Genomic DNA, 17,261 nt, shown 5'->3' on the forward strand with positions numbered 1-17,261 from the left:
ATTACAATACTTTTAAATATTTTGTTGGCCCTGTTGTCTGCCATGTTGGATGACACTGAAACATTTGCTCAAAACAGCTACAAACATTAACACTTCCGAAAAGGATGCAAAAAATATTGCAGTGTTTATGTAAATAGTGCCAAGTTACCAAATGTTGTCTCTGAAGGTTCCACACTATTCTGGTGGAGTTCCTGCTCACCACTTTCAGGGGATAATGTCGACTGCCAATAATGAACATGTGCTTTATGAAAATATTGCAATGTTCATGGAATTCAACTAGGTGCAATGTCCAATGCCCACCAGTATTATGAACAATATTCTCAATACGTTCATCTAGTGAATGCATTTAATGCAGTTACATCAGCTTACCAAATTTTTTACCTAAGGCAATGGTTTATTAGAATGATCACTGCTGTCTAAATGAGAGTTTTGGAGAATTTTACATGTAGTTGACAGTTCATAAATTTACATAAGCTTTCTTTCAACAGAAAGAGGTAAGTTGAACACTAAAACATACAAAGTAAGGATTAACTGCTGCACATAAAGACTTTCATCAAAGAAGTATGGTGTGGGCACTGAATCTACCCAACAGTGGGGTAGCATAAAGCAGAAATGTAAATGCAAATAATACGAACCCACTACAAGATTTGAAACACTGTCCACAACAAAGTGTTGAGATTTCATATAGCAGGATGTTTTTATTTGTATTTCTTAAGCCATGTGTAAAAAAGGAACTGACGTACAAGATAGTTATATTTAAAAGCTACTATAAAAATAGCAGATGTCCACCATAAATGCAAGCCTTGCATTAACTTTCTTTTTTGTCATCAACAACATGTCAACCAATACCACCATCCAATGCAGTACCTTGCAGTGGCAAATATTATTCTTATTCTTCCCTTCATCTCTCATACACCTGCTCCTTTCAACAAATGTGAACACGCATTTCCAAAGTAATTTACACCAGATATTCACTATTACCTGTGTGTCACCTTCATTAGCTGCCCCATTGCCTTCTCCACTCCAACCAGCACGCCACTCTGCATAATTACGGGAACAGACACAGCGATAGAGCACAGCAGTGGTGTAAGCAATCACAGCTACACTCACAGCACAAAGAACTGCAGTTAAAAACAGCTCTGTAGGTGACTGGGGCACCAAAGGCGCTGACGACTGGTGAGATGCTGAGCTTGCAGATCCATCTAAAACATCAAACATAATTCATTATTTTGGTTAGAAAGATTTATTGGTTATTCTTTAATTCAGCACATTCTTGAAATATGAAATACTGCATTTTGCACAACATGACAGCTGCTATCAAAATAAATAACAAAATGTGTGGAAGGCATGTTTAACATTTATACATGTCTGGTCTACAAATTAGTGGAGTACCTCCTCATCATAGTCAGGCCATAATGTTAACTGCCAATAATGTAGATGAGCTCCACGAAAATATTGCAATGTTTAGGGGATTCAACTATGTGCAATGTCCAATGCCCACCAGTAACAGGAACAATATTCCCAATAAGTGCATCTAGTGAATGCATTTAATGCACTTACATCAGCTTACCAAATTAACAAACAGTATGCCGTTTAATGCCTAAAGCATGTATTGTAAAACAAGTAATATATGTAATTTATAAACTGTAGTATGAATGTAAAGTGAAATATATGCAAACACATCAGTTATTACAAAACAACCAGAGTTTTTAAAAGAAGTAAGAAGAAAGAGGGATAAAATACTATCCTCTTACTGAGAATGCAGAAAAAGCAGACACACAATTGCTTAGTTCACACTCATTTTGGATTCTGCATCACAAAACAATTCCCGTGCTTTCAAATGCGGTAAGAAGTTTTCCAGGATTTTCTAGTTTTTAAGAAATAACAGCAAATAAAAGTTCCAAATTTTCTTATTCCTATACAATGGTTTCAGCTCAATGGCAAAAAATTAATACTATGTGTTATGTCAATTATATAAAATATGGTAACAAACAACAAATACTTTAATGTATTTCTACTTCCACAGCCTGCTTTTTTACTTACTACGCAAGCTAACAGTGTGTGACATCTGTATTTATAATATTATCATCTTCTTCTTTTGCTGGTTCTTTGTGAAGCTGTCACAGGAAAACCCTGAAAAGTCTATTCACATAATGAATTAAGTGACATTGTGAACCCATGCGTCCAGGAATAATTAGCAGGCCTGTGTCACCCTTTGATATGAAATCTGTAGCTTCTAGGGTATGGTGCCTCTGAAAGAATTTGGTACCATCATCCGTAAGTTATACATCCTTTTCATGACTTTTCAGATACATTTTTTCAGGCAGAATTACGTTCGAAAAATCACATTTGGCACTTTTGAGGACTCTTTCAAAGTCCTTCAAGGTGACTAAAGCAACTGACTTCATATAACTGCATACACTCTCATGGTCAAAGTCACTTAAAATGACAGTTTCCTGGGTACAGTACCACAACATAAATAACAAACTATCACTGATGAAAACAATGTTTCAGGCACAGTTGCAGTGGCCTCCTTCTGGACCCAGGAAACTTTCATGTTAATTGATATCATATTAACACAGGCATGCATTTGACTTGTGTTGCAACAAAGCAAATAGTCTTTCCTTATGATTACATCACATGGAAGTGAAATACAAAAGTGAGTGAGTGTTGTTCTTCTAGTATCCTAGTGCAACAATATTGACAGCCTGCCACAAGGGAAGAACATAAATGACAACCGCTATGCACTGCCCCTATAATCTGCGAGTACTGCTGTCACCACCACAGCGCTGCATGCGAGCCATGCCTGCTGCGCTGGCCTATCGGCGCTCACAGTGGTTCCAAAAAGCCAGTAGCGCAAAGGGATCAGACTGCAGTCGTGTTACAACATCGCTCATGATTGTTTATCTATTCATTGTTGTTCTGGTTGCTGATAGTTGCTATGTCTTGGTATCCGATTTGGATTTGTTCTCTGGTCTTGGTATTTTGCTTGTGGGCTGTGTTGTCAGTCATTCTGTTGTGTGTGAGTGTGTTGTCCCGGTGATTCCCTGTTAACGCTGGTGGCCCGTTGGCCGGTGTGCTCCTGTCTCATTCAATTTTGGTTACTAGAATTGGCGACGAGGTAAAAGGTTAACAGTGCATTATGGATGCAAAACTTGACAGCTCGTGAAACAGCACCAGCTGCTCCTGTAGCAGCAACTGCAACAGCACTTCCAACAGCAGGTCCAGCAGCAAATGGACCGTCAGAATGATTACAGGTACAAGGTTTACAACAATCCAGATAGTGCTCAACTCTTCATTTCCGCCATTTAATGATACCAAGGAGGACTGGGACACGTATTTGCAGCGTCTGAAACAGCACTTCCCTGCTTTTCAGGTTTCTGATGACGCACTCCAACAGTCACTCTTCTTTTCTTGGGCTTCCCAGGAAACATCTTTCTTACTTACGAAGTTGGCTCAACTCTCAAACCTGGTTCCACTCACTATCAAGAAAATTTGTTCATTGCTGTCGAATTATTATTCACAATGGTTCCATGTGGTCACTTCCTGTCTTGAGTTCTATCAGCATCACAAGCAGATTTGCAAGATCTGAGACATCGTTGTGATTTCACCTGTGCCAACTCATCTTGCAAAACCTCATATACTGATTTCCTGGTCCAATTGGCTCCCGATCCAGATGTTGGCACTGCAGCCCTCAAGCTAGACAATCCTTCCTTGGACGACATACTGAAAATAGCGCACTCTTTCAAGATCTCACAGACAGCAAATAAATGTCTTATGGCCCGCACACAGGTTGCACAGGGACAGAATTCTCGTAAGCCCTCTTCTCAATGGCGGTGTCATGATTCATCTCTTTCAGACGTGTCAATGACCTCTGAGCAGCCAGTGCAGCCATGCAGGCACAAACATCGGGGACTGCCTTCTTGTCCTGACTGTTTTGCGACACACCAATGTGCAGACTGCCCTGATCACTGCGCCCATTGTAGAAATGATGGACATCTCCCAACTGACTGTCATCAGGCATCAGGTCAGTCAAACACCATTCCTAGCCTGCATCACAGGAGGGTGCATGAATTCAGGTCATGGTTCTATATGTCAATCCTTCCACCCCCAAGTTGTTTACTGATCTCATGACTGCATATCAGGACATTGGTTTCCAAGTCGACACGGGCGCGACTTTCTCCCTGGTCAACCTCCCGAGGTATACTTGTCTGGGTTATCTGGCATTGGCCCACACTCTCACAAATTGGTTATATATGGCGACAGTTCTTTTTCCCCCACAGGTCAATCAACTACTACAACTACATACAACATGGTTATATCACCACTAATGTTGTATGTTGTCAACAGTCATTCTGCTGGCAACATTGTCAACGTGGATTCTTTCTCACTGTTTGGGTTGTCTTGGACACAGTCCCCTTCCAGGAACTTGATGAACTTCGTGCCTCTTTCACATCTCTGTTTGAGTCTGGGCTGGGGTGTGCTACCACTTTTGAGCACATATTTCTTGGTGTCTAGACATGGTGTCCCATTTCTGTCAAGCTCGTCCTCTTCCAGTCTCCTTACAGGCGGACGTTAATCTTGAACTCTATCGCCTTCACGACACTGGGGGTCATAGAACCGGTCAGAACTAGTTCTTGGGCCACATCCTAGATCATGATCCAGAAGCCAAATGGCTCCCTCCAGCTTTGTGGAGATTTTAAGCTGAGGATCAGTGCCCAAGCTCTGGTGGAAACCTACCCCATACCACGTCAAGAGAACCTCTTCTGAAAGCTTGTTGGAGGTGAATGTTTTCCTAAAATAGATTTGCTGCTGATCCTTATTTTCAGATTACATTAGACGAGGAAAGCCAATGCATCGTTGATATCATTATTATACCTTTATACAAATACAAGTGTTGGCATTTTGGGATCTCTTCTGCTCCAGCAATCTTCCAGAGATACCTGGAAGAGTTAACCACATCCATCCCAGCTTGTACCAAATTACCTTGATGACTTGATGGTTACGGATACTACACTACATGCCAAGACCACCTGCATAACCTATGTACCCTCTTTGCTACATTGTAAGATGCAAAGCTCAAGTGCCGCCTACATAAATGCAAACCTGGATGCACCTCACGTTTACCCGCAGGGCCAGACCTGGGTTTGACCAAATGGAGATTTCTGGTTTTCACACTGACATGGAATGACCAACACACTTTGAATGGCTTTCCCATTACCGCTACTCACATTGTGGTGGAAATGTGCCATGACCTTATTTTGTGGCATGTCATTCACTATATACTCCATGGGTGAACCAAGTATTTTTCGAAGTCAGCTGATCCCGAGCTCCGGGCCTGCACCTGCCTCTCTCATAGCTTGTCCATCGTCTCCAATGTGTTCCTGCTGGATGCAGAGGCAAGTACCTACCACGTTGTCATACTGACTACATTATGCACTCATATCTTGGAATTTCTCCATCGCGGGCATTGCAATATGTCACAGATGAAAGTCCTTGCCAGACAACATGTCTACTGGCCAGGATTGAAACAAGGACATGGAGGCTATGGTATGGCACTGTTCTGCACGGGCTCATCATCAGGCTGCTCCCCCCTCAGTCTTTCGCCCCCTGGCCTACTCTCTATGACCCTTAGAATCGCATTCATCCTGACATTGCTGGCCCCTTCCTTTGTCATGGATGCTTATTCAAACTATCCCTACATGGTCAGCGTGGCATCCATCGTCACAGCTGCAACACTCAATGCCTTTATGCAGACTCTTGCCACTGAAGGACTTCACCGCACCATGGTAACTGACAAGGGCCCCACTTCACTTCACAGCTATGGCCATTGAACAGTTCTGCACTACCAATGGCATCAAACACCTGTGTACCCCTCTGTTTCGCATCTCCTCTGATGGCGAAGCAGAGCAGATGGTGCACACATTTAAGTGACGAATGTTGAAGCCCGTGGGTGTATCTACCATGACAGCAGCACTCATAAGATTCCTTACCGCCAACAGGTCCACCCCCGTCCATGACCACAGCCCAGCAAAACACCTCGATGGTCGACGGCCACATTATCTCCTCCAACTCCTGGCACCCCAACCTAAGAACCTCTAGACCCGACATGCCGGATGATACCTTCCAGGTTCAGCTATTTGGGCATGTTTCTATGGGGCAAAATCCCTGTGTATGCCTGCTACAGTAGTGGCAACACATGGGTGGTTTTGACAGTTGATACCTCGAGGTTTGGAGCATCGGCACATGAACCAACTACACCCCTGCCTCCAGCCTACACCTTCAGCACTGGATCACTTTGAGTTGGAGTCCCTGCCCTCACACATCCCTCTGCCTCACGAGTACCATTTGTGCTCCAGGACACTGTCAACAGCTCCTGTGGGCATGGGTATGGAAGTCGAGACATCACCCCACACCAGAGTTCTGCAGTGCAGTGCCTGAAGCCCTGCATTCCTTCTACCAGCTGACGGCATCCACTGATGGGATACCTCCTGTTCACCTCCCAAAACATCATCTAGGGCACTTCAGGCCCTATGCACCAATTTCGGGGGAGCGGGGAAAGCGATCTGGTATCCCGGTCCAACAACTCCAACAACTTTGGCAGCCTGCCAGAAGGCACGGACATAGACAACAGCCACCAGTGGCGCCCCTATAATCTGTGAGTGCTGCTGTAGCCGCCACAGCGCTACACTCTGGCCACACAGGGCCTATTGGCACTCATGGTGGTCCTATAAAGGCAACAGTACAAGGGTTCAGACCGCAGTCGTGTTCAGACAGCACTCATGATCATTTATCTATTCATCATTGCTCTGGTCGCTAATAGCTGCTACGTCTTGGTAGCTGATTTGGTTTTGCTCTCTGGTCTTGGTATTTCACCATGTGGTCTGTGTTGTTAGAAGCCCTTGTTGTGTGGGTCTGCGTTGTACAGGCGATTCCCCGTTGACGCCGTCGGTCAGTGCGCTCTGGTCTTGTTCAATTCCGGTTGCTAGAGTTCTTCATCATATTGTGGGCTCTATCCAATTTTTCATTCTCACACACTAGTTTTACTCATTTCGAGCTCTGCATTGCATGCTCTTGAAAAACTCTTCTTTAAATCTCCAGTATCATCATTCTGCTCACCTCTTGAGTAACATGGAAAGCCTTCATCATGTTTATCTCACAAAAACTGCATGAGCTGCTCAACAGCTTATGAATTCTTCACAGATTAGAACTCACAAAAGTTTAGCATGTAGAACTGCCATTCTTTACAGACACACCACAGATCCATTTACCTCAAAAAAATTACAGATATGATAGGCACCCATTATCAATCACTACAATTTACCATGTTTACATATTCAATTACGAAAGCAAAATAAATGAGGCTGCTATTTATAAGTATGTTACTGTAACTAAATTCAAATGCTGAAGTTGTTGCAGTACAAATTACAGCCTCCCCTTAAGTATGATAAATAGTTATGTATGTGGTCAAAGATATATTTTAAGCTTTAACAATGTAGTGAATGCATCATCAAGGACCTGCCAGATGTGATGTCAGGCAAGGGGTGCAGGAAGGGGCTCCGAGACAAGGACCAGACACTTTGTGTTTGGTTGCCACGAGGAAAACATCTGTATACGATCATAAAGTATGGGCTCAATAAGTGTGTTTAGTGCCAGTGAAATTTTTATTAAACGCAATCATAACTATTATCCAAATATTTAACAGTTCTTATTTATAAAATTGTATGAGAACGACATCATAGTGTGAGAGCCTACCCAGGACCTGTCAGATGAAACTGCAGACAAACTCAAAGTCTTAGTTTTTTAATGAGTAAAATCAGGAAACAAGGCAGATGAAATCCAAGAGGGTTGTTTTGACGTCAAAACATATTAAGAAGCGATGTCTGAAGCCACAGCAGATTTGGTCAAGGTAAACTACCAGCAAAACCCATTGGTGCCATCAAGCAGTGGTTGCGGTCCTCACCAAACAAACAAACACCGTCCGAAAGGCCTTGAAGGCTCAATGGTACCAATCAGCTTCCACGTCATCCTCAGACCTCAGGCATCACCAGATGGGGATGTGGAGGGGCATGTGGTCAGCACACCACTCTCCCAGCCATTGACACTTTTTGTAACTGTTACCACTATTCCTCAATCAAATAGCTCCCCAATTGGCCCTGCACCCCACTTGCCAATAGCACTCGGCTGACCTGGTTGGTGACCCATCCAAGTGCTAGCCAAGCCCAATAGTGGGTAACTTTGGTGTTCTGATGGAAACCAGTGTTACCACTGAGGCAAGGCCTTTGGAAGCAGTCCTCACCAGGATGTGAGAAATCCCCCAGTGAGTCGTAGCAATGACCACGCAGCAACAGTGGCTGAGCAGCACACTGGTTCTGCTCATCTCATGGGAAACAACAAGACTCAAAAAGAAAAGTACAAAAAGGTGAAAAGTGAACTCTCTTGTGAAGTGCAGAAGGTTTTTTTACAAGATGCCCTGAGTTCATGAAAAACTATAAACATTAATAATTCAGACAGTGTTTGAGATAATGCAGCCGCCAGTGATTGAGAATTTTCAGACAATGAGATTAGTGTAGGTCAACCTAGTAGTTGTGAAATAAAGGTGCGTACAGTAAATTTAATATTGGAAGCTATAGCAGGAGTGAATGGTCAAATGTTTGATATTTAAGTGGAGTAATGAAGAACAGGGAACTGAATTTAAGAATAGCATTCAGATAATGGAAAGTATGAGGAATAGTCAAATAAATGATGTTGAAAATAAGCCGATTCAGAGACAAAATGGTGAAGTTAAGGACAAGATCAATAGAATACATCACAAATTGGGAGCTGAATATTCCGAACTGGAAGAAAATCTTGAACATGATCTCACAGATAGTATCAAGCAAGTTTTAATTAATGCAGATGTGTGTCAATTAGAAATAGTAAAATCCATGAACCAGGTAGAGTTGAATTCATCTTAAGTAAAGAAGTGATAGCTTTAAACAAAGCAGTAGCAACAGTGGAGGCTAACATGACTCACAGAAATGAATTTCTGTTGTTCAATGCTACCTATTTGTTTTTTGTGTGCACCATCTCACAGTGGTATATTTAAAAAAATACTTTTTATTATTATTATACTGCTGACAGTATTTATGTTGATGTCGTTCATGATTTTATTTTTATTAATGATGAAGTGAATTGAAATGCAGCGGCTAATGATGAAGTTGCTAGTGATTGAGACAATAATGTAGTCGATTTTTTTTTATTTTTGGTAATTTAGAAAGTGTTAATGGGGCTGAAGTCTTTCTAGTGCAACAGTAGAGAAACTCTATGGGCTTAAGATCAAACATGAGTGCATTAATAGAAAGTGGTAGAAAAATATAACACATAAGAGTTGCGATGATGATATATTTTTAGGATATGAGAGAATTACATGTAGGAATTAATAAACTGCAGGAAGGGAAAATGGGTGGTTTTATAAATACCTATGGTCAGAGGGACTGAGAAGAGTTTGTCTGTGCCTTTATTTGGAAAACAAATAAATTCAACTTTGCAAGGGTGTTGTTATGCAACATAGGCAGATATTTCTTGAAAAATGACTTACAACAAAATTTTTGAGTGTGTTTTGGAAATAGAGCCACGTTACCATACAGTCATTTAAAATATAATTTTCATGGGTTTTTTAGAGGAAGAGAAGCTTGAGGAGAGAATCAGTACTAGAACATAATCAGTGTTGAATGTAAAAACAATTCTGAAGTGAAGGGTTTACTGGATACAGGGAATCAAGTTTGTGGTGTGCCCGGGACGGTTTTAGATAATATAAAAGCACACACTTTAGTTGAGATGCCAGTCACTGGAGTGAATATATGAGGAGCAACAAATAAGCTAAGCAAGACAGCAGATTTTCGTAACGTTCAGAATTTAGTCAGGCATGTTCAGGGAGCCCAGATCTAAGTCTGAATTTTATATTAGGTATGGAATGGATGACAAAAATAGAGGGCATAATTAGCTACAGTATGCAACTGTTTTAATGTAAAGAAGGTAATAACAGTTTTACAGTTGCATTTAACAAGATTTTACCAAGCAAAGAAGCTGTAGCTTCAATCTCCAACTGTGGCATGAATCTGCTGACAACTATAAGCAGTGGGATCAGCTTGAGTTAAGTAAGTACAAGACAGTTTGTGCAGTTAATGGATGTGGCCAAAACATTAAAAGACTTGTGGACTATCAGAGAAAGAGTTACTTGCTGTAGGATGGGGATTTATCAAGTTCTGAAATTAACTTCTAGGCATTTAAAGACCATAAATCGCTCAGCTATCTGCAAGAATTTGAATTTACTAAATAGTAGATGAACAAGATGGGCCATGTTCAAATATCAGGTATATCAAAGTATAACAATGTGGCTGACTACTTTTCTATGGTACCATTTGGTGAGAACAAGGTACGTGATGAGAATGAGGAAGAGGGGGAATTTAGGGTGAAGTACATCAAAGGAGTGCCCAATGAAAGAACCGTAAAAGGTGTGTGCAAGCATATATGGCAATCACAGAATTGTGAAAACTATCTGGTTAGTAAGCCAATGGCCTTGCCGCAGTGGTAACGCCAGTTCCCGTCAGATCACCCAAGTTAAGCACCATCAGGCTGGGCTAGCACTTGGATGGGTTACCATCCGGTCTGCTGAGTGCTGTTGGCAAGCGGGGTGCACTCAGCTCTTGTAAGGCAAACTGAGGAGCTATGGCCACATGCCCCTCCATATCCGCATCCAGTGACACCTGTGGGCTGAGGATGACATGGCGGCCGGTCGGTACCAATGGAGTTTACTTTAGTTTTTTCCATATAGGTTTGTTTCTAATTATGTTTTTGCCTAAAGTTAGTTTTAGTTTACGTTTTTAATTTTTCATAATAATTGGTGTTGTCTATGATTTATGTTGGCATTCTGTCTCTGTTTTACACTACTCATGTAATCACTGTTACTATGGATATGTGTTGTTTAGAGTCACTAATATTTTATCCGTTTTTCCGATTTATTAAGTGAATAAAGTTTCCTATATACTTTTTGTGCTTCAGGTCGGTTTGTTCATTCAGTAATTTTTTTGCTGAATGCATGTGAATATACCTCTATTTCCTCAAGGATACTCAACAATGTTCCTTTTTGCGTAATATGGAGGATTTCTAGTGCTTCGTTTATGGGTTTTACATAGTGTTTCACTGCTTGTAAATGTTGAAAAAATGTAGGTGGGTTGTTTTCACTTTCTCTGGTGTGCTCTTTATATCCAATTTTGAAGTTTCTACAAGTTTGCCCTATGTAGAATTTTTGACATGTGTTACACGAAATTTTGTAAACGCTGAGACTGTTAGCAAGGGAATTTTCAAGCTGCCTTTGTGAATTTTGTGTTTGAGGCTGTGTGTATTTTGAAATGCAAATGCAATGTTGATTTTGTTGAATACTTTGTTAATTTTGTTCGAGACGTTTCCTAGATAGGTCGTGGTTACTTATTTTGTTTTCTTCTTTTTCATTGTGTGTATGCTTTGTGAAGCAGTACACACTGAAAATCTCTTGAGTAGAAAACACCACAAAGATGACTGCGAGAAGTACTGATGTAAGAGAGAGAATCACTGAAAAGGATAGAATGTTACCCACCATATACAGCAGACACTGAGTCGCAGACAGGTAAAACAAAAACATCGCTGTACATTTGAGCTTTCGGCCAAAAGGTCTTCTTCCAAGGAAGAAAACACACATCTTCCAACCTAGAGTTTCCACTGTTTGTATATTAATTATTGTGTGACAAGTCTATTAAAATCTTACCTTTTTTAAAAAGTGAATATTATTGTAAATGGAAAACACAGGAATTACATTAACTAGAAACATTCAGTGCTTAAATGTCTAGTATTATTTCTTTCATTAGCGGCACATGAAATTTCAGATGTTTGTTGAAGGAAATTTTGGTTGTATTTAATCAATGAGCTATATGGTTATTTCAACAAAACTGCAACAAATATTATTGCCTGAAGTGAGAAAGGACTTGGTAAATGCCTGTTGGGATCATTAGTGCAAAAAGGGGGACCAAAAAAGAAACATTTGCAGAGAAAATTTGATAAGCGGGCTGAGTTAAATATTTCACCAACAGATACATACAGATAAAAAAATCAGTGACCAACCAGTACTTAAATTTTGACTTTCTGCATGTACGAGAAAAGTTATAGCTTGAACTTATATCCATTTTCATCATTTTGCATTCCTACTTACCATGCCTAAGGTCAGCAGAATTCAGATCGAAATCCCCTGAATCAAGTGCAGCAGCCAAAGTTTCCCATCCAGGAGGTCCACTTCCTGAAGATCCAGAACTGAGAGATCCCGGAATATCATCAGGATGACGAGCTATTCTAGCTGCTTGAGGAGACACTGGAGCCAATAGGTGGAGTGGTGGAAGAACGGTGATGTAATGACCACTCACTGAAATGTTGTAGAGTTGGAGTGCAGCCTGCATGAAAAATACAAAGTTTTGGTTATATATTTTATGTTATTCAATAGAGAATTTGTGCTCTACAAAATAGTCTGTTTAGTTTTTTGATACTATTATGAAAAGTACATATTGCTATCACCACATAAAGGTGGCACTGAGCTGCCTCTGGAGGCCAGACTCTCAGTGGCACAGGCAGTGGTCATATGAGTATGAGTTGTGTGTGTGTGTGTGTGTGTGTGTATGTGTTTTCTACTTTGGAAGAAGGCCTTTTGGTTGAAAGCTCAAATCTATAGCAGCCTTTTTGATGTGCCTTTCTGCAAGTCAACGTCTCTTCCACATGATGAGTAGCAATTTTCATAATGCTGTCATTATTCCATCTTGGGTTTTCCACTGTTTACTGTTTTTATGCTGATATGCTTTCTGTTCTTTTCACATCATTAGACTGGGCAATTTCATTGACTGGAATTTCTTTCAGGGACTGAACAGCTTGTTGACCACCAGTAAGAAGTTGTAAATAACAATGGAGAATGTATTATTTATTGATTTGCTGTCCATTTCTTGTAAATTTTTGTAGAAAACAAATTTCAGAACTTATGGGCCAACCTAACGTTAAAAGTGTTTACTATTTTGGAAGGGAAAATAAAAACAGTAAGGTGAAGGGAGATGGAGAAATTGGGAGAAGGTAGAATTTGAAATTTTTCTGGAGAGAACCAAAGCTGCAATCAAAAAATGTGTGTATGAGAAATATAATTTAACACTGTAACAAGCATTGTCCAACTACTAAAGGCTTGGTATTGTGACAGTACAGCTGTCACTGATAACGGTGCAATCAGGAAATATTCCTTAAGAGAAGAAAGGTGATGGAAACTGCAAAGAAAAGTGAAATAATACTTTTACTTGCCTGTTATGACTAAGGGTGTAAAAATGTACAATTAATAAGTAGTAAGCATTCATGCTTAAATTTTAATCAGGAAAAGCGTATAGGATGAAACACAATGAAAACCATCTAAGGGAAAGAACAAATCGTAAGAGAGCTACAGCAAAGAGACAAGGAACTGGAATCATGTATGAAACGGGAAGAGAGGATAACGCAGCTGAAATAAAGTCTGTGAAACTGCTCTTGCTTGTTATAAATGGACATTGAGGTTAAATACTTTGATGTGGTATCATACTGTCATACCACCCTGCACAGCTAGTCCTCATTCTCTCATAGAGTAGACAATTCCATTTGTTTATGAGAACTAACAATGCACTATTCCCATGGACACCATCAAACAGCATGCTTTTAACTCTCACATTCCAAAGTATACTTAATAAGTGAACCTTGATGTTAAAGGAAGGAAAAGGGCTGAAGGGGAAGGAAGAGGGATGACTGAAAAGGATTGGTGAGGTTTATGAAAAGCAGTAGAGTTTGTAAAAGTTGCCCAGAATCCTCAAGTCTGGACAGGCTTACCAGAAGGGAAGAAAAAATAAACAGATAAATACTGTATTTACCTTCGTATTGATGACGATCCCCATCCCCACTCTCCTTTTCAAGAGGTTGAATGGGAAAAGTTTATTTTTAACACACTCTGACTAACCTAAATTTACAGTTTTATCAATATCAAGTACCACCTAAGAAAGTTAATATTATGCTTATTCTAAACTTACATCATTTATTGATCGTCTACAATCTGATATTAGGAGGAGAAATGAAATAAACAAAAAGAAATGGTTTACCTTAATTTTTATTTTAACTTCGTTTTTTCTTACTATCTCTGTGGCATTAATATTTTTAATCATAAGTCACCACTACCACCACCTTCATCACAGGTATAACTATCTTCATTTGTAAGTCTAATGCTATTTCTTTCTTCGTAACACTCTTCCCGTAGTATGTCATCTTCTGAACCATCCATAGCATTGGATATGCAGCACTTTTTGAATCCTTTCACATTCACTTCTAGGACACCAAATTTTCTGTCTGCTGCACACCTGTTTGTGGCTGCTTTTTCATGAATCATCATCATTGACTTAAAATTAGTGTCATACTGTCTGTGTGAACCAGTTGGCAACTGAACTCGTAGATCCATGTTTCTTGACAAAGTCACAGATCTAGTTTTCACCCGTTATTGATTGGTGCAGTTTACAGTCATTGCAGCACACACAATACAAGCATACTGAATACCGACAATGTGGTGTCCTCTCAGCTCCCTACAGCCGAGAAGGAAGAAATTGCACAACTTCGGATTAACACTGTAGCCAAACTTGAAAATTGGGTGTTGCAAAGCAGTTGCAGCTTTAAGGGTCCTGCACATGAGCAATGGAATTTGTGATATTGGCCTATTCAGAAATAAACAGCTTAATATTTTTGACAAGCAAGAATATAAATGTCACTGTTGTTCATGAGCTGTGCTATTAGGTTTCTGCAATACTGTTTACACTTAATTTGAGATATTAACTTCATTTGTGTGGCCATACTGTCTATAGTTGCTATATAAATATTGAAGATATTTTAAATCGGTCTTTGCAACCACAAGAAAATGCATATTTTGTCACCAAGCCTGTTTTGTATTAATGAAACAAAACATATCAGTTGTCTCTATTGAACTATATTTACAATTTGACTTGCTTCCTTGATCAAAAAACAGTTTTGTACAAGAGATTTTGACTTTCCGATGGTATTTTATATCCAATTTTCGTTCACATCAGGAAATGCTGTCTGTTTGCACATTTTCCAGGTACATGAATGCTGTAGATTCTGTCTTAACACAACACTGATTTGTGGTGCTGCACTTTGCTATCTTTTATATCAAGAAATGCATAGTTCTGCAAAGCACTGTGGGATTAGGCCAGAATCAACAGCGCCAAACATCAGAATACCTCGAAATTTGCAAGCAGATAGGGCAATTCAACATCTCCTCTGTCATGTGGTAAGTACCAATCTATCAGTTTTATATTATAATCATCAGTAACATCAACATTTTTTTTAACGAACTGTCTTTTGACATTATTTCTGTAAAATGAAACATGCTTGGTTTCAAAATACGAATATTCCTGTAGCTGCAGAGACGGTTTCAAAACACCTCCAATACGAGATATTAATCATCCTTATTTTATTGGTGCTGCATGTGTATTGCTCTATGATATGACTGACCAACAGCATGAATCAGACAGCTACCATCTTGATTTCACTGCTTACGGAGTTAACATATATTGTGTTTGAACTTTTTGTCTTTATACATGAGTATTATGGAAGTATACAGTTTTATAGATACACCACATTAAGGACCTCTTCGAAACACATCGTTTCCAATATGGTCTGTAGTGTTAAACTGGCAGGAAATGATGCTTTGGTATAGAAAACGTTTACCTAATCGATTATACAATGTACAAAGGGAGACCTCAGCACTGGTAGTTTAATCTGGGAATCTAAGATAACCCTCTATTTTTTGAATGAGGAATCTGGGAAAAAACCTTATCTTATTATTAGGTAAATATGTTTCTATGTTAAAACATGTTTACACTACAAAAGCGAGTGAAACAGGACTGAATAGTTTAATTCATACAGAAAAGTGTCATCAATATTTACAAGTTGTGGAAAGAGAAAAGATAATCAATCACCATATATCTAAAGACTTTAACTGCATGCAGGACATAAGACTGAAACCATAGTACAGCTTTTGAACAATGTCCTTCGTCAGAACTAACAGACTGACAAATATGAATTTTCCCTCCCTCCTCCTTTCACAAGACCAAGTATGTACCTCAAATGTCACGAGGAGCTTAAAGGTGCTCAACACTTAGGATCTCAAATTACTGCCAGTAAAGTGATGTTAACAGTTTCCCTGACAAGTTTAAAAGGTAATATGGAAAATGTGACAAGGAATAATGTCTAGACTTTTTCTCAAAAGGTTTGATACTGCTGCACAATAACAATTGCCCCATACTGCCAAGAAATCTGCATTGTATGACCTGCACTAACAAACATTCATCCATGCAAAATCTGCAGCAACGCACATTTGTCGATGCTTTCCATTCAAAGTAAAACATTGTATTAGGTATTTCTGATGATGAAGGCATCTACCTTCAAAATGTGTAAATGTTAATGCTTTTGCAAATGTGGATGGTTGAGCAAACACATTAGTTTTTAAGCTGAGTATGGGCACAAACTCACATACAATCACAAGTAAAATCTATAAATTCCTTACAAGTTAATATGGAAGATACTTCCTATTAATAAAAGTTGTGTCTATCATGTTGCCATGGTGACAGTAAATTGGCTCTGTCCAGAGGCTCTAGAAGGGGCTGCCACCTATGGACCTCTCTACCTGTGATGATGTAGGTGAGACAAAGCACAAATTAACTCCACTTTTTTAATGGCAACTAGAAGGATTCAATAACTCTTCATCAGTAACGGAGGCATTTTACTGTTAGCAATTGGTCAATGCCAAATTGTATGATATTGTTGCTGGACTGTCTCACGGTAATCTTGAACTGGTGTTGTAGTGGAGTAAACTCTGCTGGAATTTGTGGAGGAGTTGCAGTTGAAAGTGGAGTAACGTAGCAGCAGTGATGTACTAGTCACTGAATGGTGGTGAGATATAGATGCAAGATGAAGTACAGGTAAAGCTGTTCTCAACCTTAAGGTTGGTTGAACATCGAGCCTACTGGTAGTGGTGTGTCCTTTCCCTGTTTCAATCACTGAACTAACTGACCTGTGATGTCAGATGTGCGCAAAGATCACTTATTTACATGATGAATGCTGCGTGTGTGTCCATTATTGAATAAATTTTCATACAGCATGTTTCAACTTAGCATAGTTAAAATATAGCACTT

At 39.7% G+C, this 17,261-nt stretch overlaps 1 protein-coding gene across 1 annotated transcript in view; it reads right to left on the reverse strand.

Annotated features, from left to right (window-relative positions):
* Nucleotides 1-17,261, reverse strand: part of LOC124595100 (sterol regulatory element-binding protein cleavage-activating protein) — a 241,904-nt gene that overhangs the window by 96,597 nt on the left and 128,046 nt on the right. The window contains exons 13-14 of the mRNA XM_047133693.1: nucleotides 12,227-12,461; nucleotides 982-1,202 (exon numbers count right to left, since the gene is read on the reverse strand). Of these exons, the coding sequence (XP_046989649.1) occupies nucleotides 982-1,202; nucleotides 12,227-12,461 (456 nt within the window). The remainder of the gene's footprint in view (nucleotides 1-981; nucleotides 1,203-12,226; nucleotides 12,462-17,261) is intronic.

The sequence above is a fragment of the Schistocerca americana genome, chromosome 2 (assembly GCF_021461395.2).
Source record: "Schistocerca americana isolate TAMUIC-IGC-003095 chromosome 2, iqSchAmer2.1, whole genome shotgun sequence".
Taxonomy (NCBI): domain Eukaryota; kingdom Metazoa; phylum Arthropoda; class Insecta; order Orthoptera; family Acrididae; genus Schistocerca; species Schistocerca americana.